This window comes from Cygnus olor, chromosome 12, assembly GCF_009769625.2.
Source record: "Cygnus olor isolate bCygOlo1 chromosome 12, bCygOlo1.pri.v2, whole genome shotgun sequence".
NCBI classification, from domain to species: Eukaryota; Metazoa; Chordata; class Aves; order Anseriformes; family Anatidae; genus Cygnus; species Cygnus olor.
Window position 1 is genome coordinate 13,237,348 of NC_049180.1, and position 24,947 is coordinate 13,262,294.

General features: G+C 49.1%; 1 protein-coding gene across 6 annotated transcripts; it reads right to left on the bottom strand.

The window, feature by feature from the left end:
- Positions 1-769: 769 nt before the first annotated feature.
- Positions 770-24,835, bottom strand: RFWD3 (ring finger and WD repeat domain 3). Of its 6 annotated transcripts, none has more exons than XM_040571179.1 (14): positions 24,797-24,835; positions 24,262-24,390; positions 22,220-22,571; positions 20,593-20,822; positions 18,768-18,856; positions 18,472-18,669; positions 16,240-16,331; positions 13,966-14,080; positions 8,934-9,162; positions 7,580-7,730; positions 5,343-5,519; positions 4,247-4,461; positions 3,772-3,989; positions 770-2,723 (listed from the first exon to the last, which is right to left on the bottom strand). In XM_040571179.1, the coding sequence occupies exons 3-14, from the start codon at positions 22,567-22,569 to the stop codon at positions 2,580-2,582; spliced, it is 2,208 nt and encodes a 735-aa protein (XP_040427113.1). In that variant the 5' UTR covers positions 22,570-22,571; positions 24,262-24,390; positions 24,797-24,835; the 3' UTR covers positions 770-2,579. The 6 variants fall into 6 exon arrangements, with proteins under 6 accessions (XP_040427113.1, XP_040427115.1, XP_040427112.1 ...); XM_040571181.1 differs by having other exon boundaries at positions 24,307-24,387; positions 24,797-24,834; XM_040571178.1 differs by having other exon boundaries at positions 24,262-24,387; positions 24,797-24,831.
- Positions 24,836-24,947: the final 112 nt, after the last annotated feature.

Here is a 24,947-nt window from a genome sequence, read left to right on the forward strand (position 1 = left end):
GCAGGGAGCGCAGCGCTGCCCGGCTTTAATCAGATCGACCACGGGAGCTGCCAGCGTGCTGCCCTGCTCCGCCACGGCGAAACCTTCCCAGAGACAGCAGCAGAAATAGCCGCAGAGCAGCTCGCTGCCTCCCAGGCCGGAGAAGCAGCTCAGCCTCTGCCGACAGCTGCCCTGCACTGTGCAGGCACCGATCCCCCCATCAGCCCCTTTGACTCCAGACAGATATGAGCGCGTATTTAATTAACACGTTTGACCTTTCATCAGTTCTCAGTGCAGACAGCTTTCTGCACGCAACTTAAGGGCTCCTTCCTGGAGCCTGCTGCAAATCTGTGACTAGGACAACATACAAGGCTCTTCACATCTAAAAACCTTTGAAAAACTCTCTCAAACTCTAGATTTGAAAACAGAGAACATGAAAGTATCTTCCATTCATTTACTATTTTAATAGAAATTAAATTATTCCTTTATTATTCCTAAATTATTCTCTTATTCCTGCAGAGCCGTATTAAAAATAGAGAACAAGTGCTATCTAGAAATTCAGAAGCTGGGCAGTCTTAATTCCTTTCTTCCCTGTATATATATAAAAATTTCCATTTTTTTTTTTTGGTCGGAGTTAAGGGTTACAGTTGACTGGGCATAAATGCCTCAAAACAGTCAAGAACAAGTATGGTCGTGGGGAACCGCTTGCTGCTCCTGGTTTCAGCCGGTGTTACTGGAGACCTTCTCGTAACTTTATTCTTTCAAGACCATTGTTAAAATGCCAAAAAGGCTCACACTGAGTTTATTTCAAGTTAAAAGGCTGCCCCAGGTACGCAGCCCAGTTTTGTTCAGCCCTCTCCTTCCCCTGGCCTGATCAGAGAAGCGTGGTTCAGGACACTTCCTTCACCAACAGCCAACCCTTATTTCAGCCTGAACCTTGGTGCCGCGTGGAAACGGTACAAAGCATGAGAAGGCTTACCTGCGATGGGGACGCTCCTTCATACTCACAAAGTAGACTACATACTGCTAAGATGCATTTCTACGGTACAGCAGCACCAACTATATTTGAAAAACACTTTATTTTTACAGTGTTTATAAAAGTATAGAAAGATTATACAGAAAATACAAAGTTGAGCAGAGATCTCAGTCTCATTTGTCAGAGGTACGACAAACAGGCTCATACTGCATACATCCCAGACTCCAGAAAACAAAACTGTGCTGGCAGTTTAAGTGGTAACACACTCGCCCTGCCCACGACAGATGCTGCTTACCACAGTCAGAGCTGTGCCTAGGGAAGTGTTTCCAGCACAGAAACTTGTCTTGCAGCTTCTACAACATCCTTGCAGTTTTGCTTTCCCTACACGAAATGAAACCTAAGTCCCGTTTCACGATCTGACTTGGAAATGAGCACTCTCACACCCGCAGCATATTTACAGAAAAGGTGCTAAGAATCCCCCGGACCTGGCCAGGGCTCATACCCCGATGCACGGCCCCACATGAGGCACTACGGGGCTGGCTCGGCTTCACAGCAGCGACGCCGCAACACACGCACGTACCGAGGCAGCTGGACGCTGCCTGGGACTGGCAGCTAGGATTTAAGGACAGCAGAGGGTCACTGAAAGGAAGCTAATGAAATCCCTGAGTTTCCATGTTTCTCAAAGCCAAGGAGGAGGGGGGAAGCCAGCGACCTTTTCCAAACTGCTGCCTGTTTCAGTGCATCAGTGTCTTCAAGGAAGGACACCGTGAACTGCAGCAGGCAGCAGCACAAGAATTGTCTCCTGCTCCTTACCTTTAGTTCTCTAGGAGTAGAGTTTTTATTTTCCACAACCAAACTGCCCAAGTTTGCTTGGATGTTGGCAGTGGGTGAAGGGGAAATAGAGAAGGGGAAGGAAACGGGCAGAATTCAGGAATTACAGTGCAAAATATATGCTTATGGGGAGAGAAACAACACAACCCACAAAGAACCTGGCTCTCCACAGATTTTGCAAGCCTCTTCTCTCCATGGCCACGACACAGGGCCTCTCCTCAGTAGGAACTGCCAACTGCCTTTGCCCTTGACCGTCAAAAAAAGAACATGGGAACACGTTCTCTGAAGTAGTGAACTCGCTTTTACGCCAAGTATCAGCAGCGCTAGTGAGATGCCAATATCGCCGCCTTTTCATCACCCAGTAATCACAGCAGGATTCCATGTGAAAGTACAGTGGGAGTCTCAGGTCTTCAAGTTCCTTTTATTTTGTCGATTCGTAGAAGAGACCTGCAAATCCCTGTGCTCTCTTCACACTGGAGAAGAGCGCAGCAACACACACTGGAGACAGGCCAAGAATTATTGCTGTGCTGAGGCAGCTTGCTCAGGTTGACTGAAGAAAATTGACCAAAGAAGAAATAACGACAGACCTAAAAAGGAAGATGGAGGAAGAAGGGAAGCGCCGCAGGCACCTGAGTGTCCTAGTTCCTGACGACTGCCAGAAACGTGCTGTGGCAGCTCCCATCTCCTGTAAGCAGCACGTGCAGGACAGCTGAGCCCGGGACTGTGCTGTCGCTGTGGGGTTCAGCAGCAGCTCGTCTGGAAGCCCCCGGGGCAGGCACCGCAGGGAGCACGCTCACTGCCACTTGTAGACATTCACCATCTTCTCGGTGAGCGTGGCCAGCAGGTGGGTTTGGTTCACCTCCAAGGGGCAGATGTCCAGCACGGGCAGGTCAGCCTGCAGCTTCTGCAGCAAGGAGCCACTGCCGGCATCCCAGAGCTGTGGGACAGAAAAGGTCGAGGACTGCAGGGTTTTCCCCTCCCACCCAAACCAGAGCTTCCCTCCCCAAAGAGAACTGCTCCCCGCCCCCGCCCCCCCCATGTGGACAGCCCTCACGTCTGGAGGACGTTGTCCACGGAAGGGTACCTCTCCTGGCTATCCTTGTCCTGAAGAACTGCCTCTACTGGATCATTCCTACCAGTCCCTGAATAAGCCAAAGCTGGCTCTTCCAAACGGCCTGTATTCTGCTATTTGCCTTCCTCGCTTCCTTCAGGATCTTGAGCTCCACTGTGGCCAAGGCTGCTGCCGATTGTCACATCCCTGACTATTTCTTGTTTGCTGAAGAGCAGACTTAGGAAAGCACCATCTCATCTGGCACTTCAGTTAGGGAGAGGTTCCTGTCACTCTCCAGAAACATTTCTGGATTGCCTGTGTCTTCTTGTGGTGCCCTTCCCACAAGTGTTAGGGACTTTCACACACCCCTAAAAAACAGCCTGCGATCTGCAGACTTCCCTCAACAAGTTCCTTGAGGAAGCCTTTGTCTGCTTTCACAGCCTGCTTGGGTAACAGGCTCCCACCACGATGCTACCCCTATACCTCTCCTCCGATCCTGACTCAGGAGCTCTCCTGCAGCCTGCTGTCCATCCTCTGCACCTCAGCTGCTTTTCCACAGGAAGGACAACCCTTCTCCTCACCCTCCCTCTTTCTTAAGTCTGTGTCCACCCCTCTCAGCACTTTCTGCACTGCTGTCCCACCACGTCTCAGTTCCTCCAGTCGGGCCTAGTGCTCAGCAGTGACAAGACGCCCGACTACCTTCCTGTGAAACACCAGGGGCTCGCTGCCTGTGTTCCTTCCGGTGGATGTGGACCGCAGGCCAACGTCCCACGCTATCAGAAAGTGGCTACAGGCAAGCACAACACACCAGCCTGCACAGGGGAGTGCTCGTGACAAAACAATTCCTACCAAAACACACAGATGCTGTGACTGATAAGGTTTCCCTAAGAACTGCAATAAAACCCTCCGCCCCCCTGAAAGAAACAGAAAATACCATGGCAGAATTAGATGCCTCATCGCCAGCACACACAAAGATGCTGCCATCCTCCTCCGGGCTCTGAAAAATGGCGTTCTTGGTCAGCAGCTTGCAGGTGGGCCCAGCACTGAAAGTCTGCACCGGGTTAGAAGAACACACCACGTCTTCTGAGGCTTCTGCCAGCGGGCTGCAGGTCAGTTCCATCATGACGCAACGCACGCACGGGTTGTTTTTACCTGAAAAAAAAAAAAAAAGAGATGGCCTTTGAAAAATTTATTTGTGGACAAACTTAACTGTAGGAAGATGAGCAAACCACCTCACAGCTGCCTCCTTTTGCCCTCACCCTTTTATCTACGTGCAGATGCCCATTAACACCGCTAAGGCAGGTTCTACATTTTCACAGTGTGCTCAACCCCAAAGTTACTGAGAAACTCAGATATCTGGGCAGAGCATCAACAAGAAAAGCCCACCGTAGATTCACACCGTTACGTACTGGGCCTGTAGGTCGCGAGGCAGTGCCGCGTGCTGATCTCTGTCTGAATATCAATGCATCCTCCTGGTTCCAGCAGCAGGTGATGAGGCCGGTAGGAGTTGCCAGCCTTCTGTTCCCAAAAACAGGCTCCTTCCAAGGTCCCAGCTAGTATCCCACCGTAAGGCAATGAGGCCGAGGCCATTCGGGGCAGGTAAGACAGCGACACCATGGGGCACCTGAAAGTATGATTGGCAGGAGTCAGCGCTGCCAGCTGTGGGCGTGCTGGTGTTCTGCCTTGCTGCTTCAGAGCTACCACAAAGAAAGGACCTGAGACAGGCTACGAAACGGAGCCCCAGTGGGTTTGACAAAGATAAATGAAGTTCAGCAAAACACTGTCTTATGTTTTAAGCGGGAATCAGAGAGCATACACCAGCTGTGAAAAAAGATTCACAGCTTTGACACCCCAGACAGGGGGCAGCAGGGTTCAGCAGTCATCAGGACAGAACTTACTTGTGGAAGGGCCTTCCCTCACTGAAGGGCAGGTCACGTCCTGAGAGATGAAAGCAGCACCCCCAGGGTGTTTAAAAGCAACCTGACGTAGCCCAGAGACCCACCTCAGCCTGCCTCGCATCTCATCTCTCAGCTTGTGATTGTCTTGGCCAGCCAGCCTGTTTTGGTCTTCCCACTAAGCAAGTCCACACAGCTCACAGGAAATCCCTCCAGTACACCCTTTTAAATCACCACTTGATTCCCAGTAGAAGAGATGGAAGCACCAGGGCCTTACACCTCTCTGTAATTTGTGCTTTTCTACATTAAACACTAAACCCAGCTCCAAAACCGAGCCAGTCCTACTGCTTAGTTGTAGGAGTGCTGGGGCCGTTTCTGACTGCTGCATGCTTTAACAAGACGCAGTGGCCAGGGAACCACACCAAGTTATGCACGTACCGTGCAACCTTATGGGAGGCTTCTCACATCTGTGCTAAGTCTGAATTTTTGAGCAACAGATTCACATAAAACAGTTTAGATGATTACAATTGCTGTATGATTTGTGGAGGAAGCTGAGTTTAGCTTCCCACATACTAGTAAAGTTGAGGAGCAGCAAATCCTTATGCCATACCTGGACTTCTGAGGGACCAGTTCCTGGACGTGGGAGTTAGTGTCTCTCAAATCATAGATCATGATGGAGCCGTTGACCAACCCAGCATAGATGTAATTTGTGTCATCGAGACACCAGCAGCAGCTCCAGACAGGACGGCCAGTATTGTATGTCTGTACCACAGTGTTTGTTGCCAAGCTGCAAGAGAAAACCAAAACGTTGGCCCTTTGCACGAGCATCTACGCATAAAAGAGTAGCATAATTAAGGCAACAAATCTAGCTTTTAAGTCTTTAGAAAGAAGCCTCAGCTTTCCTTGGATTGAATTCTAAATTAATTCTTCCTGTACTCCATATGCGAATCTGGAAAATCTAGACAGAATAACCGCTTTGATATTGTTTGTGAAGTAATTTACAATTCTTCCAGGCCAAGGCTTCCTTTTCCAGATTGATCTTCAGAGACTGGGGAAGGAAGCCTCAGAGCAGGGTCTCAGCTGCCTTACTGGAAAAAGAAATTTAAGTTACTTTTCCTGGAAACAATTACAGAAACCACTCTAGTGTAATCCTGTAATACTGCATATTCCTGACATCACAGCGCTCACCTCTTCAGATTACGTCTCATTAATTATTTCCCTCTTTTTACATGAGAGGGACAATACTTATGCCTCAAAAGAAACCAGTTTAAAACAAGAGAGAGCAGGTGGGGTAAAGACTGTAAAAAGCACATTTATAGCATTAATTCTTTAGAAACTCAAGAAACTCTTCCTTTGAAGCTCTTCCTTTGTGGAAGGCTGAAGAGAATACATGGAGGGGAACAACCCAGAAGAGCAGACAAAGTTATGTCAGATTAGAACGTATTTGCCAAGGGTGGTATTGTCAATGCAGGCTCAGCACACTGAGTCTAGTGAGAGAAGAGAACACACATTGCAGTAACTCTGGGTATCCTTCAAAGCACACAGGTTTTTCCTTGGGGAAGCCAATTATGTGCAGAACTCTGGAGAAGTCATTTCTCCCAGGTAAGTATAAGGGGAACGACCACAAAGACAAACCTGGCTGATAAAAACTGACAGGGAGTTTTGTCTTAGAACAGCAGCTAGTTAAAAGTCAGAAACAAACCGACAAGAAACCAAACCCACCAACGCCAGAGCTTTGGTGTTATTTTTAAACACTCACAAGCAAGCACAAGAGACAATGACATCGTGGATGACTCCTTTTGGTAGGATGACTAGGAAAGCAGTAACTACAGAAGAAAGATGACCAAAGGGGGGCTCTTCTTTCAGGCAGGGACCGGCAGATGACTGAAGATGCTGCTGAAGCAAGCACTTAACTGCAACACGTACTGGGATTGAGCACGAAGGCAAGAGGATCACAGGTTCTCATGCAGCCAATCAGGCAGTGAGAGACAGATGTGGGAGTCAAGTGTCTGAGCAGGTTCTCTGACAGAAAGCCTCTGCAGATTAAACCATGAAAAGAATTCCAACTGAGGAGGCTGGTAGCCTGACGTGCTGGCTTTAGCATCAGAGACAGGCAGGTTGTTTACTTTTTACTAGTCTAACAAGCATTTCAACGTGGTACTGGGAACGGGAAAGCAAGCATTCTTCACATTTTTGTCGCAGTATTAAGTTCTCCTCATTATTTCACACAGGGGAAAGAATTCAGTCGTATGACACGCTCTGCCTAACCCTATTCTGACAGACATGCATAAAGATGTTACTTGAACTCGGTGAGACCAACCAGCCAGCCAGCTTGTGAAGCAGCTTACACCTGAAGGGCAGCACAAAGTAGCAAGAAAACACTCATATGCTGAGAACTCCACCAGGACTGAAGCAATTTCTCTCTCAACCTCTGCATCATTAGCTTCCAACCTGCTGCTTGAAGTCTCTGCTAGCTCAGCGCAGGAACAGAAAACCAAGCGAACCGTACATTTCACATCTATACCTTACACTGCACTTGTTCTCAACAGAACTGGGCCAATCTCTGCCGAATGACTCGTTTTCCACCAAAATCTACCCAGGGAAGGTATTAGACAGGTAGCTCCAGAATATCTCCACCTAAAAGACCTGAATGCAAACAAGTCTTCCCCTCTGTCAGTTCCTGCATCAGGAAGGATACGCGGACACACTGACCTCATCTTACCAGCACCTTTTGGAAAGCAGAACAGCAAGCACTACAAGACACACTTAAGGTGAGAGAGAACCAAATGCAGTTCTGCACAGAGCAGAACTCAGCTGGGAAACGCTGCTCTCCCCGGCAGGGCTCACCTGGTCAGTTTGAGAGTGCTGTCCAGAGCGGCAGAGAGCAGCAAGCCGTCCGCACGACTGCCGAAAGCCAGCCCCCGAATCTGTTTGCTGTGGATGGGGATGTACTGACTGCTCTTCAGGTTGGCCACGCTCATCATCTTAACGCCACAGCCTGTCAGGGAGACAAACCAAGCAGGTTATCACGAAGCAGACATATGTGTAAGGCAGACCACTGACCAGCCACTACCAAGGAGCCTAGAAGTGACAATTCCATATCCAAACTACAATTTCTGTACTGACACATTCATCCTACCACAGGTTTCAAAGTTTTTTGCTGTTCTGGATAAGAATTGCCAGAAATCATTCTTTAGTTCAAATGGCAATAGTGCGAAATCCTTCAGGATCCAAGCCAGCAAAACCAAACTCAGTGTAAGAGTTCTTGCTAGAAGGGCCTGCTGCTCTTTAGCCAGTTTCTTCAAAGACATTCTAGCCTAGCTGGAAGCACGCACAGCAGAATTAGAGGGCAATTTAAGAGAATGAGTGTCACTGCAAAGAATGGTTACAGGTGAACTTAACCTACATGCCACAAAGCCTCCATACAGACAGGAATTCCTCAGCTCCAAAACGCAGAAAAAATAAGGCCAGCCAAACGCAGAAAACAATTCTGTTAGGCCTATAGATAAGGCACATTAATCTCTAAGCCATTAATCAAATAAAGTAAGTTTCATCATCCAGAAAGCATGAAAGTGCTTTGCAAATAAAGCCTCTCAGACTCCTAATGCCACATCTCCTTCATCGGAACAGGAAGCTGGCGCAGGCCCAGCCGTCAGCTCGCCTGCCCCTGGCCGTAACGAGACAGGAACAGGGCTGCCCATGACTCCTCGGCTTCCTACTCCCCCACTGGGAGACAGGGCTTCAGCACTCGTATTAAGTCTTTTTTATTTTTTGGAAGTTTGTTGACAGACCAGCTGCACGTGGATCAATCCACCTACTGAGTGGGGAGCAATGTTTCTCACTCAAGCGCTGGAAGCTTCTCTGCCGGCCCTTGCGTGCTGAGCTCTCGCTGTCTCACTCCCCTTTGCCAGGAGCATCACACACGCCTGTCACCTTCCTGCAGATGCGGCACTTGAGCAGAAGAGCCCGAGATCCTCTGCTAGGATCCCGCCGGAGAAGTGAGGGGAGAGACAAGTCACCTCACTAGGCAGAAGCTACCGAAGCAGAGACAGATGAACAGGGGGAATCTTAGGAGCGTCCCCAGCTTACAAGGCACGTGGAAAGGTCAAACCAGAGGAAGGAGCAAGCAGAAAACACGTTTCACTTTTGTGAGCCTCCAAACATCACCTACAAGCCCCCAGATCTCGACTTGCTTATTTACCAGGAATAAAAGTAGACTGTGGAGAAGGCTGCGATACCACGAGACAGCCCAGCGAGTCGCAGTATGCCATCACTCTGCAGTTCCCCGCCTGAGACACCACGAAGACCTTTTCCAAGTGGTACTTGCGCTGGCTTTGGCTGGAGGGGAGGCCACCTGGGAAGCCGGTGCGGAATCTGCCAGGTTGCTGAGAAGCACTTGCGTTGTGCTGGGCCACCAGAGCCTTCAGCTCCTGCAAAGACAAAAAGACCTCAAAGAGCTTTAGTACTCCCCGGGAGATCCTGTGCCACCCGCTCCAGGTGCGCCAGGGGTGCCTGTTCTCGGACAAGGAGGGAGGATACAGGCAGCTCCACTTCCACACTGTCCCTGAAGCGCTGGATTTCCAAGTCCCCTGGCTGCGAGAACAACAAAAGCACTCAGCAGGCTCTGCGAGCACTGGTAGAATCTTCTCCAAGTCCGTTACCGTACGTATTAGACCCCATGGAAGAGAGGGCTCTTTGGCAACAGATAAAAGCCAATAACAATTATTACCAGATCAATGCTGTTTAGAAGAGAACGAGCTGCCAAATATTACATGCTGCTCAACCGCAAGAGACAGTCAATTAGAAGCATTTTCCAGAATTTCCAGAATACCTCCCCCCACCCCAAAGGCCCTAGTTTCAACGCAGACCGACGTGTTTCCTGCAACACCCTCTATTTAATGAGGATGACCCTGTTCTTGTAAACCCTGGCCGGCAAATTCCAGGAACAACAACTCTCAAGGGCTCCAGCCTCGTTTTCTGCTCCCCCCCCCCCCCCCCCCAGCTGAAGCATGCTCAAGGATGCTCGGCAGAGCCCTTGCCAAGGACAGCTTCCACCAGAGCATCAGCAACAAACAAGGTTTTCCTAGAGTTCCTCCTTCCTCAGAGATCTTCAGGGTGAAGTGGCAGTGTGAGGAGCAGCACTTTTTGGTGCACTTGAGTCATGGTCAAAGACAACGTCCCCAGAAAGCGTCCTGACCAAGTGGGTGTGCTCCAAGGGCAAACGCCAGGCAGTGCAGTACCCCAGGGCATCACAGGGAGTGTATACACACGCACAGAAAATTGCTACTTGCTTTCTGTTGTCTGAGCAACATAGATTATGCTTCAAATACTCCGTAATTTTTAAATGATTAAGGGCCACGAGAGTGATATCCTGAACGTATTAGTAGGTTGCAAGCTAGCTTCAGAATTGAACCAGCCACCACCACTTAACTCGCACTGAAGCAAAGGCAACGAATCTCAGAGAGGGAAGACCAGAGATCAAGCTCTGCGTTAACAGCTGACATCGAGCCCTACAACTTTGGAAAACGGCTCAAGAGGAGAGCAACTCCGGTATTTTCCGGAAGTCTGATCTGTCTTGCATCAAATGCCTTCCAAATTCTGAGGGAATAAAAAAAAAAGAACTTGAAGACTCAAGAAGATCCCATTAGAACAAGCAAAGACAAAATGTGGGGAGGAAGCAGAGGTACAGGGGGTGCCAGGACGCTTACAGTAGAAACTTCTGTAGCTTCAGGCTTGGAGTAAGCAAGCAGTGAAAACACAAGGAACTTCCAAGAAAGCAACTTATAACCAAAAAATTAATAAGCTCTATTTCTCAAAGGCAGGAGGGTGCCACTACCACTGAGCATGAGAAGAGATTAAAATTATTTGTTGCTCTGGGGAGTTTGTAAAAGTCTCCTTGTCACCTGCACTCAACATTTACATTTTTACACGAGATATTCATTAAGGCAGGCAGTTAAAAACTGTCAGTACAGCATCTAAACACATCGGACAGAGCCAGCAGAACCAGGAAGTCTTACTAGAGACATCACTAAAGTGACTAGAAGCGTTGCACCAAAGACCAAACCCTGCTAACTGTGCTCAAAAGGACACTCTTTTGGCAGCATAAGCTGATGCCTTCCTCTGAAATGCTCTGAAGACTTTTCCTGGCCCCTGCTGTTGCCTGAGGGCCTGGAGGACACGCTCATCCCTGCGCACACACCACGACTGCTTCCTAGATCCCAGCTTAGTGCCGCTATGTTGAGTGAACGTTCGGGGAAAGAAGGGAAGAGACAGCCAAGTTCCTCCTGAGGAGTACGCATGAGAAGCGGGAACGGGAGAGGACAGAACGAGAAAGAAAACAGCCAGCTACAGCCAGTTTTCTGTTGTGGATTGGGTTACGGTGGCAGCAGCTGACCCAAAGCTTACAGACAAAGGCAGTTATCAGATGACAGCCACCCTTTGGCCGCGCTCCCACAGACCTCTCAGAGAAGTCACGCCTGCCATCCTGCACTACAGCCTCAGCCTTGCATTTAATAGAGATAAACGCGTGACCCTACAACCTCCAGCTGCAGCGCAGCACTGCAGGCTCCGAACCTGAACCAAGGGAGGCTGCAAACAGCATTTTAATTGGCCTCACTGCAAGCAGCAGCCGAAGGAAACGCCAGCTTTTCTTACTGCCCATAGATCTTCCGACACCCACTGCAGGTGAACAAAGATCACAAAGGTAAAAGATTTTTTTTTAAATGAAATATAACAACTACCCTAACATTTTTCTAAAGTTATTAGGTTTGCATTTTTATTGCTGCCTTGACATCCAATTCCTTTCGGTTGCTCTACGGCATAGAGAACTTACACTGAAAACCGTGGCAGATTCGGGAAGCGTACAGCAGCAGTTCACGTCTGGTTCCCTGGATCCTTGTGCTCACAGGGGAAGAGCTTCAGGCAAAAGCATGGCTTCAGCAGCACTGTTCCCAAAATATTAAAAGTCTTTGCCTGCCACACAGCACAGAGCTCTCACCAGTGTTGTTTCTGCGTGTGAACTCGACGTGTGTGCTGTGCTTTTTCGCAGTTTTGGCTAGTTACCTTGTCTCCATGCAACTGCAAGTTGCTTTACTCGTATTTTGATATAGCTAAAGACAAAAAGATATCCCTTTTCTAGCCTCATTCATCTTAAATAAATACTTCAATAACAAAGCTGAAGCAAGCTCATCTTCATGACCCTAGTGGAGCAGAGAAGGGGAAAAAGCGCACAAATCTGAAAAAGGGTCATAGCAAGAGACATGACTAACGATGACCCAGCTCTCAGGTGCATTAATGACAGAAAAGGGCTCACACAACAGCTTTTTGGGGGGAAACTGGTGGCCCGTGCTTTCTGTAAGACTAAAGACACCAAGATTTGTATGCAACAGATGAGCATAGCTCTTCCAGTTCTGTGCAGCTGAACTTTTCCACATTCAGCCTCTGGATGTACAGGTATTTCACAGATTTCTTTTGTAATCCCACAGCACTGCTTTCCGTGGTGCCTTAAACCTTTCTATACCAATTAAACACAGTTCCTTGTATGATGAGTAACGCTGCTTGCTGAAAGGAGAAGGGCAGCAAACTTAAGACACGACAAGCCAAGTTCTTTATTAGATGCTAGGGAAAAAAGCTCTCACTGAGGACAGCCAGGCAGTGCATTGCCCGGAGAGGTTTTGCAGCCTACCTGTGGCCACTACAGACCCGATGGGCCATTGCCCTAAGCAACCTAATGCGATGCTGAAGCTCCTCAGCTCGGGTTGGACTAGAAGCCTCCAGGGATCCCGTCCTATCTAAATGACTCTCTGCAGGCAGTTGCTTTACTAGACGACCTCTCAGAAAATAAGGAACTGGTTAGGCATAACCTCAGAATATAAACCAAGGGTTTAGCAACTTATTCTAGACTTCCTACTGATTTATGGCTCCCCAGCAAATTGTTTTTGCTTTGTTTTTTAAACTTCCAGTTCATTCACAGTACAGACAAGTACCTTGAAATTGCTTCCAGCATTCACATCAAGCACTACAGGACAGTGATGAATGCAGTATAAATACTGAACCAGAGCTTAAGAACACAGGGTACTTAATCTTTATAACGTGCAACTTCAGTTCAATTAGACTGGATTCTCTATCATTTAACACCAAAAGAACAGCAGGAAGATGCTATGGACCTGCAGTTTTATCTTATTTGCATCATTCTTAAACCAAATTTTATAGTGGGCCAACTTCCTCATTCGCTCTGGTGATCATACCTGCCTGAATGCCTGCACGAAGCTGTAATTTATAAAGCTTTATGTTACATCACATGGGAAAAATTGAGAAAAGGGGATGTTTCTTAATGTAAGATGTAAATAGCTAAGGCTCTAAGAAAATCCAGAAGTAGAGGAAAGCATAGAAGAAACGAAACAGTGAGAAATTAGACAAATTTATCATCTACTTCATACAACAACAAAAAAAAGGAGCAAATTGGTTGTGAAAGAGGCTACTGGAAAACCTAGAACTGGTGGAATACGCAAGATAATTCACAACTGGGAAGTACCAGCAAAGTCCACAGTTTTACAATCCTGTAAAAGCAGCCGTGACAGATTACAAAACATCACGGTGTTGCACGAGCCAGAAGGGAAGAGGCTGTTTAGCAACCAGTCATTTACTTTCAGTAATTTCTATTCTAAGGGGACAGAGGCGCTTCTTCGCAGCTGCTCAGCCCCAGCCTACCCTAATGACAAGCTCATGGCACCAGAAGGTGCTTCAGCTAAACACTGACTGATCTTCACAAGAAATTTAGTGGTTTTTTGTTTTGTTTTTGTAAACGGCCACAAACATACTTCCTCACAAACTATTTTTCAAAAACTCGACTATCTAGTGAAAATACATCCTAGAGATTTTCAAAGCTCTTTTTGGTACAGTTAGAGAAAGATAAGGGGAACGCATTTGGCACTGTATTACCAGACCTTGCCAGCCACCACAAAACCTGAGCAACCTGCAACATCAGCAGCCCAAAGCGCCTCCTGTTAAGCTGTACGTGCAACTTCCAGTCTTAGAAGCGAGTCAGTGTTAGGTCGTGTACATGAATATGCTCACCTGGGATGTTTAGGATACTCCCAATGATTCACCAGTTGAGTCGACTAGATCTTGCTGCTTATTAAAATTGGAAGCCTGCTTTCTCTCCTCTGAGGGAGCAGGGGAGAGAAAGCTGAAGAGAAAGGGAGTCTGCTGTGTATCGGAGGTGTCGGACTCACCTGAACTTGCCTGCGGAGCTTGCTGCATTCGTCTGTCAAAACCTGCAACTGGAGACGGCTCTGTGCAGACTCCAGCTCGGCCCGTCTCCGCAACATCTGCTCCTTTTCTATAGAGCTGGATGGAAAACAGAGGAAATGCAACCCTTAGGACTAGGAATTGCCTAGGATGCCTTCGTGCTGTTGTCTCCCACCCCCAAACTTCGTTCCAATACAGGTCCTGCTTGGGTAAATATAAAAGCAACAGAAGTCTGGTACCATATTCACCCAGTCCGTTCACCCCAAGATGTTCTCAGTTATGCAACTGCACTGAATGACTCACACAATTATTGTTCCACCGACAGAACAGCCTTTCTCCTCACCCTCTCCAAATGTGCTAATTTAGCGAAGGGAAGTGGAGAAAGTAATCAGCTGTTTCCTGCTCCACCCCCCGAAACAGCTTAGCAAATTCTATACCATCAACATCCACGTAATCCATCATGTCAGTAATGCAGCGAGTCACAACACAGCGAGATCTTTAGGCTTCTTTCTACTATGAGCAACTGATTTTGCATTTCAGGAAAATACTGCTGTATCGGAACTAAACAGACACAGATAAATTCTCTGTGAAGCCCATAAGAGCCGTACTTACTACCTCACCTTCAGCCTAGAAGTGCATACACAGTTCAACAGCAGCAGTTTTGGTAACATGCTTCAATTTTGCTTTCCTAAGTACTTTATATATGAATGAGTGGTTAAGGAGGGGAAAAAATCACCAGCATTCCTTAACATTATTTGCATATTTGGTCTATAAAGTGACCACTGCATCCTGTGCTTCAGAAGCTGCAATAGTCTGGTTATTTCAGTAATTCGGGTGCAGACAGATCTAGCTTGCCTATGTAACCTTAAAACACAGCCTTGCATGTTTACCCAGCACAGAGTTCTGTTCTTTCCCTATAGCCTTATCACGTTATTTTTTTTGTTGCATAAGAAACGGGTGAAACTCCGTATTTAACCATCGGAAACATTCTTTACACAAGCACCCAGAGCCCGAAGGCTGGCGTTTCTGAATGTGAGGAACGAAACCCGTGAGCTTATACCCAACTCAAGGCTATGCACAAACAATATTGATGTATCAGTGTTCCCATTTGTCCTCTGCTCGTGGCTACGTGCCACGAGGCAGCCACTGCCAGCAGCTTAACAGGACCGACGGGCAGTCACCGCCGTCTGCCTCCCCACAAAGCCAGGAGGCAGGGGATTGATGTATTGCACGTGGGGAATTGCTGCTGCGGGATTCTGAGACACAAGCAGCAGTCAGACAGCTGCCTCTACCCAAGAAATAATGAGATTTAAGCACCCAAATGCTGCCGTGCTTTTGGAAAAAAACAAAAAACACCTTACGTATGGATTGTTTTGCAGTGCCTATCCAGTAAAAAGCGTGACCCTTCTAGAGGTACAGTTCAAACACCGTCAGGCAGTGGCAATCTGGACAGAACAGCTACTTTCCCCTTGTGACAGTTACCTCACTATCCTAGTAATTATTAATCAGAAGGGTTTGAGAGGCATTTCTGTTGAAAGACCGTGTTGGAAGAACAGCAATATGCTTAGGAACACGTTATGGAGAACCCAATTAAATTCTATTCACTTCAAGATTCAGGAGAACTCAGAAGTCTGCAGCCTTTTAATTTCAGAACAGTATCTGTGACAGCATCTTAGTGAAAAGAAATTAGCGCCCATTTTCCTACCCACTGTTCCCTTTTTCAAAAAAAAGGATCTACATTGAAGTTGGAAGGGGGAGTAGAGTCCCAGTAATGCTTGCTGACCTTTCGCAAGCAAAGCTACATGAAGAGTTTGACAAAGCAAGATGGAAAGTGATTCATACGAGAGATTACTCTGTTTAATGCATGCAGAAAAGATGACAGAAAAGGTCAGTTATTCACCCTCTTTGCATTTCTAATTATGCTTTTCTCATCTAATGATGAATTAGCAATATACAGCTTTTTGGCAACAACTCTAACTCTGCGTGTTCTCCCGTGGTGACATTTCAGGAAACAGCACAAGACAGCTTTAGCAACTTCAGTGCCACGAAGCACAAACTCAAGATTCCTGCTCCGAAAGAAGTTTCTCCTTACAGGTAAGGCAGGCAAAACGTAGCAAGATGTCATTTGTTAGGACAACGATCCCCAAGGGAATGCAGGAAATTAAACACAGGAAATTAAAGCATAAAGTAAAAGCCAGGCTGCAGCTTTCCTTGACACGCAACCAGCGAGGCTGTGTGTTTAGGTGGAGCCTCCGTACCTCTTCATGCGTTCCTGCTCACTGGTGTCCAGCGCTTTCAGAGTGCGGGCGTACAGCACCACAATGTCAGAGCGTTTCGCCTTCTTATTGCACTGAAATAAAAGACAACATCAGATTGCCTACAGCAACATCACTACTCAAACTGTGCGTCCCTACAGCTTGCTAGGTAGCATTCTGAACAATCCTTCAGGTTTTGAAGGGAGGGGGTGTCTACTTATAAAAACAAATCCCCGAGTCAAATATAGCACAGCATGTCTGCAAGACACTCCATCAACTGGAGCTCTGATAGGGGCTACAACAGTTTAGGTCCTAGGTTCTATCGCACCTTTAAAAATGCATCTCCTTGGTTCCTACTAAATTTGTTTCGCTAAAGCACCAGAAACGCAGCGTGGTCAGGTAAGATCCATGGGGGAAAAAATTACAACGAAGCAGAGGAAAAGATCCAGAGCAACACAGCAGCCCAACTTCTGCTTTGAAAGCACAAAGACTGGCTACTTGTACAGCAGGCTAAATTTGGGCACCCTGAGTCTACTCCCAACAATACTAACTACGTATTATATTCCTCTGATCAAATCCTGTAGGTCCGAATCCACAAAAGCATTCCTGTAGCAGTATCGAACACCAACATCCCACTGATTTCAGAGATACCAGGGGAATCAGATACTTCAGTAATTTTGTGCGCCTGCCCAAAATTAGTGGCGACTTCATACTTCACATCCTCCTTACAAAGCAGGCGTCGCACCTCCCTGGGTTGGGACTCTAAGAAATGACAGCATCTGCGAGCTTCCTGCTTTGCAAACACACTTCACTGATCAGAAAAGAGGCAGCAAGCGCTGAGATCAAGTAAACTCTGCCAAGAGGTAAATTACTACATGCGCTTAAATTGCGGACTTCTCTATTATTTAGCAGCATGAAGATACCATGGGCAACAGCTTCAGATCAGACAGCTCCCCCCCACACCTCAGAAAACTGCTTTGCAGAGCAGTAAGTGGCTAAGACAGCTTTCCTGGCAGCCAACAGCTGTCACTGGCAGGGCCTGGCACACTGCATTTTCACAGGATCTTGCACTCAAGCCACTTAGTACACAGAGCAACACGCACAGCAGCCCTGTGCTATTCAATCAGAGAAGGCCCCGTCGCAAAGCACGGCGACGGAAAACAAAGGGAAGATGATTTAGCTGCAAGGTTGTCTCCAGAGCAGGAAGTTCTTGCAGGAAGTTTTCCTCCAGTGATGTAATTACTGGGAAAGGTAGCGAGCATCCCTTGCAAATTGTCAGGGCTCAGCAAGAAAGCAGACAGGATTCTAAAGAGCAGAGATGCCACAAAGGTCTCTGAGAATTTTGTCTGGGCATAGAGCAGAAGAAAAGCTTACACAGAAAAACTAGGTTTGGGCCTCTGCCACGGCAACAGTGGGTCTTTAGGTTTAATCACAGCGCCCATCAACAGCAAGCTTCTTGTTGGGAGGGGGAATCCTGCACAAAGTCAAGCAAAACTACGGAAACTCTGAAAATGACAAAGCCAATGAAACCCCGGGCTTCCAGCTGCTGAGCGAGAAAGCAGCGGAACCGAATCCCATTTACGAGCTACTCTTTGACCTGTTTTTTTGTCAACATTCCTTTCTGGAGAAAAGGAATTCGGAATGGGAGTACATCACAGGAAGGCACAGACCTAATCAGAGAGATCCATATTACCCATGGAAACAAAAGACAAAAAAGCACCTTACAAGCAGACCTACCGCTTGCAACTGGTCGTTACAGGGTGCGGTGCATTTCTCAGTCCACTCTGAGAAAGCTGCCTGAACAACCTGACCCTTAGGCTGCAAAAGCAGATGCAGTTCAGAACAGACGACTAACTGATTGAAAATGTTTCTCCAACAGATTTCTAGTCCAATAACGCATTCTTTATGCTTAATTAATTGCTTCTAGGAATCGGTCTGCCATTCCCGCACTCCAGGAGCGCAGCGCAGCGTTCTGAAACCAATTACAGGCTTAGCACTTGAACGAGCAAACTTCCGAGTCTGCAAGTCACAAACGCTCTACTTCAGGGGAGAAAATCCACGCCGGAATCCTCCCCTTGAAGCACTGCTAGCTGTGCCTGGGCTACCTGCATCCAAATAATTGTGATTTTTGTTATTTCTGACAGCGGGCAGCGTCAGATTCTTTATGCAGCAAGCAGCTGTAGCTGTTACAGTGAACGTGCCCCCCTCGGTGCACAAAACCGCCCTGAGTTTTACCTGGGGGCACTTCCCCGCCTGCCCCCTGAGCCACCTCTCAATGCAGGTGTAGCCAAAGAGGTGCCCGCAGCGCAGCGCCGACAGGCGGTGTTCCCCAGCGTTGGTCCACTGCTCAAAACAGATGGCACAGGTATCCCCCTCCTCCTCCTCCAGCGAGGCAACGGGAACCGACGGCTCCGACTGCTTTAGTGGAGTTCTCTAAGATTTTAAAAAATAATAATATACAGGCTTTTGTTTAGGCAAACGCAGCATTTACCATATTTAATCCACCTCCAAGAGCGTTTAGGTCACCTTACCTGCTTTTGCTGGAGTTCAGCCCCTTCATCTTCGTAACTTCCACGTCCTGCAGAAGCTTGAGGCAGCTCTGCTTGGGCCTGACTGGAAACTAAGAAAAGCAACGCTTCAATAAACTGGTATGTATCGAGGGAGAGGGGTTCTCCTCGACTTGATCCATAATCATCGGGGAATCGAGGCCAGCAGTGCAGCAACGGCACAGGTGAGGCACAAAGCCTCAGATCAGCAACCTGGGTAGGGAAGGCCAGGCAGTTTGCCTGCACACCATTCTCCTCACCAACTGCAGTGCTGAAGAACTTTCTGCCTTTTTTTCCTAGAAAGATGCAGAATTCCAGCACAATCAGTGACAAAAGAGAGGCCCTTTAAAGACAGCCATTGTTACCGGGACTTCTCTGACCTGCTGGAAGCCACCACACCTGCACACAGGCCCATAGTTGGGCTGCTGTACGGTTACAGCCCTGCATCTCCGTGCCCACAGACACCCATACACCCAAGTTCTTTCGCCAAGGGTTCCAAGCGTGCACATTTCACGTGCCAGAAGCATTTCCCACACGCTGCTTGTCCGTTCACCCTGACTCGAGCAGCTTTCTAGCCAGCCGTTACCCAACTATCAGCTCTGCTAGGCCATGCGGTTTTTGTGCTGTGCCCGTGAGCCCTCGCGCTGGAGCCGGGGCACGCAGCAGCACCAGGCTTGGATTCCTACCACCAGCACACCAAAAAAGGAGCAGAAAGCACCATCTCCCCCCTCTCCCCGGGGAAACGAGAGAGTTCATAGTGACAGTTAGCATCCAAGGCAGACATTCTCAGTCCAGTGGAGAAGCAGCACCTAGCCCCGCCTAAGGCTAATAAGATTTTCAGCCCGTACAGCGCTGGGCTGAACAGAACCCAGCAGCTTATATCAGCAAGACAAGGGGATTCCAGAAAACCCAACAGAGAGCATATGTTCACACGATATCAGACAGCACTTAACAGCTTGAGCTCCTGTCACGTGTAAGACTAGCTGAGAACAAGTGGAAGGAATCTGTTCAAAGGAGCCCTCTTAGATATAACCCCCCCCAAAAAGGTGTCCGGGCAGGTTTGGTTTTGATCGTCCAGCCTAAGGGCAGAGAGAAGCACAGGGACATTCCTTAGAGCCCGGCGTTTCTAAGAAATAGGGAAATGAAAAATATATTGCTTGTATTCTCTGGGCATCAACCTTGGATAGCAAATTACTATTTGCCACTCTTACATAAACCGCATATGTCACTGAGTGTGTGGCAGCCTGCAAACGTGAGTTTAAATAAAGAACTGCAAGCCAGAACAAGCTGAGGAAAGAGAGACAAAGCCCTGCCCTGAGCACCCCTATCTTCTCAGCTAAGTGCCACAGGAAGTTACAGGAATGAGAACTCTAACCTGAAGCAGACTGAAGCACAAATAATAATTAAAAAATCCTGACTCAGACCCCTCTGAGGACTGAAAGCACTGCTAATCTCCAGAGACGTGACTTGATGTCTTCAAAAACATTCCTCAATAATAAATAACAGAGGAAATGTTCCAAGTAACAGCCTCTAAATGTGAAATTATTTTGAACACTTCCAGGATTATTTATAAGCAAGAGCCTGCAAATAGCAGAAAGATTATGTCTGAGATCACGGCAGCAGTCACGCGTTGCTGCTACTGCTCTTTGGAGCTGCTTGCCAGCAAGCCTTGTGGTGGCAACCTGCTCCCGCCAGCTGCGGGCACGACGATCTCTGAGCACCGTCTGTTGGGAAGCTCGAGAGGATTTCCCCGCTGGGTTCTGAAGCAGCAAGGCGAGTTTCTGAAATTAAGTACCCACACAGCACAAACCTGAGCTGGCTGCTGCAGGCGGCTCCTGGGCTGCTGGGGACGGCGGTGCTGCAGCCTCCGCCTCTTCCTCCTCCTCCTCAGAAGCGCTGCTGGCAGAGCCACTCAGCTCTGTTTCAGGAGCCCCATCTTCCTGGCTGCTCCCCGCGACACGCAAGAGCTCCAGACGCGCAGCTGGTGTCGTAGCTTGCTCCTGGCTCCTGCTGATTTGGAAGTAACTGTGCAACGGTGCCCTGCGTCCAGAAAAGGAAGAAATGAAAGCCACGGTCATTTCAGGTACGCTGAAGGCTCTGAATGCTTCCCCCAGCTGGTCTGCAGCACAATTCCCAGGCTCTGAGTGCAGATAGGAAGGTATCAGCTACCAAGACAGACCTTGTGTGGGAGAGGGGCGACCCCACACAGCTGTGAGCAATCAGCAGCGCCACAGAATCACTCAGGTGAATTCTGGCAGACCTCTCAGGCCATCCAGGCCAACGTTTAACGTGGTACTGAAGTCCACCACTAAGCCACTTCACGAAGTTCTGCATCTCCACGTTCCTCGAAGCCCTCCAGGGAAGGCGACTCAACCACTTCCCCGGGCAGCCCGTTCCAACACTGCACAGCCCTTTCCGTAAAGAAACTTCTCCCAACACCCATCCCAAATGCAGCAACCATTCATTCTGCCCAGCCCGTGGAACTCCTACGCCGTAATTGCAATTATAACCCAGACCTGGTTCCCGCTGCCCCCGGTAATAATGAGATAAAGGAGGCTCGTACCAGAGCCTCACCCCACCGACTCCTTTGTGCCTCGCCTTTCTGCCTTCCCCTTTCTTTTCCCCAGGGGCTTCACCCCGGAAAGTAACTTCTTCCCCTCGCCCCGCACCAGCTCCTCAATTATCCTGCAGGTTCAAAGCAGAGCTTTGCCAGGTTGCCTTCCAGCCCCGAGAACCGCAGTGACCTTCACGAGCAATCCACGGGCAAACAGTGTAGTAATGTTTAATCACCGGGGAGGAAAGGAGATGTCGGTCTGACTGCATTTAAAGACAGCGCTCCAGTTAATTGTAATTTCACCCTCGGCATTTACAAAAGCTACAGAGATGAGACAGAAACCAAACAGACCAGAAATAGGGATTTCTTTCTGGCTAAGGAGCGTGCCCACTCATCACCTTTCAAACTCATTACTAACAGCATTAAACACAATTTTTTACTTTCTTTGCCTGAAGATACCAAAACAAAATGTTAGTTTGCTTGTTTGTGAAAGCTTCTGCAGCAAGGGTCACCGGAGAACTTAATGAGACAACCCAAAACAAAGGTGAAAGGCAAAAGAGCTCCATGGAGCTCGTGCTAAGCGCTGGCTGGAAGTGCTGAGGCGGTTCTGCTGCAGGAAGCACCGCCAGGAGCCTGGCAGAGCCACGGAACAGGGGGAGCAGAGGCTCTGCACGTCAGAAAGCGTGAAAGGGCTCACAGGTCAACATTAAGTGAAGAAACGGGGGAGACTCATTTAACAAGGAGCAAAGACGCTGCCAGATGAGATCAGAGGTCTGCCCACTGTGCTTCAGAGGTTTGTGAGGTGCTCAGAATTTGGCCACAGCCCTGGACCAAGCTGGGCTCTGTAAGCCAGAAAGCACGGCACAAATCATTTCTGCTTTACCTGGCACTGACCGTCCTCTGGGAGCCCCCGATCCTCTGCTGCCTGCGAGCCCTTCTCACTGGTGGCCGTGTCGCAGCCTGCGGCCCGGGCACCAGCGGGAGCTGATCGAACACCCCTGGAAACCCCTGCAGTCCGCTGGGATTCGCTGGGTGGTCGGGCCCGGCAGCTGCTTGCCCTGTCCCAGCGCTCGATGCGCCGACAGCCTCGTCGTCAGAGATGACAGTCACGCTGCCTCCTTCGCTGCTGAGCACCGTGGTGTGGCCCGAGGGCTCTGGGGGAAGCGTCCTGTGGTTCTCTGCGGGGTAATCAGCCACTGGTTGGAGGTCGACTTCCATCTCTTCTTGAGCCATTCCTGTCAAGAGGTGTGGCAAACAGCTCACATCTCTAAGTCTGCGCCCTACTTGTAGCCCGACGGCAGCAAGAACCGGCAGCAGCAGTGACTAAACAAGCCTTTACAACTCAGGCTGCAGACACAATTTGTCCTTTTGCCTCAGACACGCAGCAGAAAAACCAACCGCCCAAGTCAATAAGCGTACGTGAGCTGGCCCAGCAGGCAGCGCCGTCCTCAAGTCCCTGACCCGAGGTCTGGGGCTCAGTGACAGCTAGCACCAAAGGCACGCTGCAAAACCACGTTGAGTAAGCCTTAGGGGAGCGGGGAAAGTCAGGGGGTGCTTGCTGCTGTCATTTAACCGCCAGTGAATGCATCTGCATCTTGGAGGACGGTTTGGAGATATCCTAGAGACTCCCCCTGGTGAGCGCTGCACAAGCACTGACAAATGGAGCCAGAGGCGAGCAGCGCATCTGTCCATCGCACTGGTCCCTCGGGAGACTTTCCTTTATTTCAGTAAAACTCCATTACGATACCAGATCACCGTGACTCTTACCACAGCTTATTAAAGAGGCCCTTCTGCTACCTGACGTTCACCAGCACCACTCAAACCCAGAAAGGGTACCGGAGCAAAACCCACGACCGAGACATTATGGGCAGCAAGTTACCCCCAGCGTCAGCATTTGTGGATCCATATTCATCCAAGACTAGACAAACATTAAATTTGCAGTAAAAGCCTCACATGTATTAAGAGCAGATGCCCTGCAAGCGTCTTTGGGATAAAGATTTCAGTTTTTTTTCTCCTAAAAGGACTACCCTAGGTTTTAAGGGAAAACAGAGGAAGTCGCAGTCTGTGCTGCTGGTCATCATGCTGCTCTCAGCCACAGAATTGGACAGACCCCCCTGCTCTGCAGGCAGTCTGCAGCACAAAAGGGGCTTCAGGATTCTTTCGTTAACTGAACAAATGAAAAAAAGTCACCTAAAAAGGTGGAGGGAGGGGGGATTAAATTCTACAGCCTGCCAAAGGTCATTCACCTTCTCAAAAATGTTGAGGCAATCATAAATATGAAAAGCCTTGGGGACAGCAGACCTTTAGCATTATTCAGCCCAAAGCACACGCCAAAACTTATTAGGATAGGCACTGTGCAGACAGAGAAAAGACTGCTTTTGGTACAAAGAATAACTAGAGAACGTGTATGAAATTACTAGAGGTGGATACACTAATGCTATTATGTTTTGATAGACCTTTTAATAAACTTTAATTTTCTAGTCCTACCCTAATTACCACTTTCAGCCTAAGTTGGGCCAAAAGGAGACACAAACCCCACCTCTCACCTGGTCAAGAGCCACCAGTTAATGACAAAGCACCGCTCCCTAGCACTAAACTCACATTCACGGTAAGATTGCCCCACAGGAGCACATCAGAACCCTTATTCCTCTCACAAGGGAAGACTTAAAAATATTGCGTTTATTCACTACTGCGGGTTAATTAACCCTGTGTCTTTTGGGGAAAGAAAGGTGTTAATAGCAGCGCTTCCACCACTGATTTTTGGAGTCTTTCCGAAAGGGTGACACAGGCCAGAGCTTCCTTGTGACAGCCAGCTACCTGTGTGGCAGCACGCGGAGCAGCCTGCAAGCAGAACACCCCTACGACCAGGCTTCCTGGGCCCAGATCATTAAGAAACTCATTGAGGGGAGCATCCACAGGACGAACCTTAACGATCCTACGAAGGCTGCCTACCAGCGCGTCGGGAGGTACCTGCAGGGCCAGGCGGTGGGCCGAGCACGGCAGCACAGCTTCCCCTCGCAGACGGCCGCCTGTCGGGTCACCGCGCTGCATCTACTTTGAGACAGGAGGAGCCATAAAAAGGAAAAAAAAACACGGAATTTAGCCCCAAACCCAAAAATTTAGCCAAAAAAAAATAATACAAAATTTAGCAAGCGACCATCACGCGAGGCACCGCAGGCCGTGCCCAGCACGCAGGGCGTTATAGCAGCCGATTTACGCAGGGCTGGGGCCCGCAGCGCCTCAGGAGCGGCCTCACCCCCCCGGCCCAGCCCGGCCCGGCCCGGCCCTGTCCTTCCCCACCGCCCCCTCAGGGCCCGGCCGCCCCCGGCGCTGCGGCCCCGCGCCCCCCACACGGCCCGGCGGCGGCTCCCGGGGCTCCGAACCGGGGGGACGGGGACGGCCCGGGGGAACCGGGGGGGTGCCCGGCCCGGCCCGGCCCGGCCCGGCCGCCCCCGCTCACCTCACGGCCGCCCCGCTCGAGCGCCCCGCCGCCCCGCCCCCCCGTCGCTCTATTGGCCGGCCGCTGCCCCCGCCGCCGCTTCTATTGGGCGAGCCGGCGCAGGTGAGGCTTTTTATTGGCCAGGCGCTCTGTCAGTCCGTCGCTAGGGAGA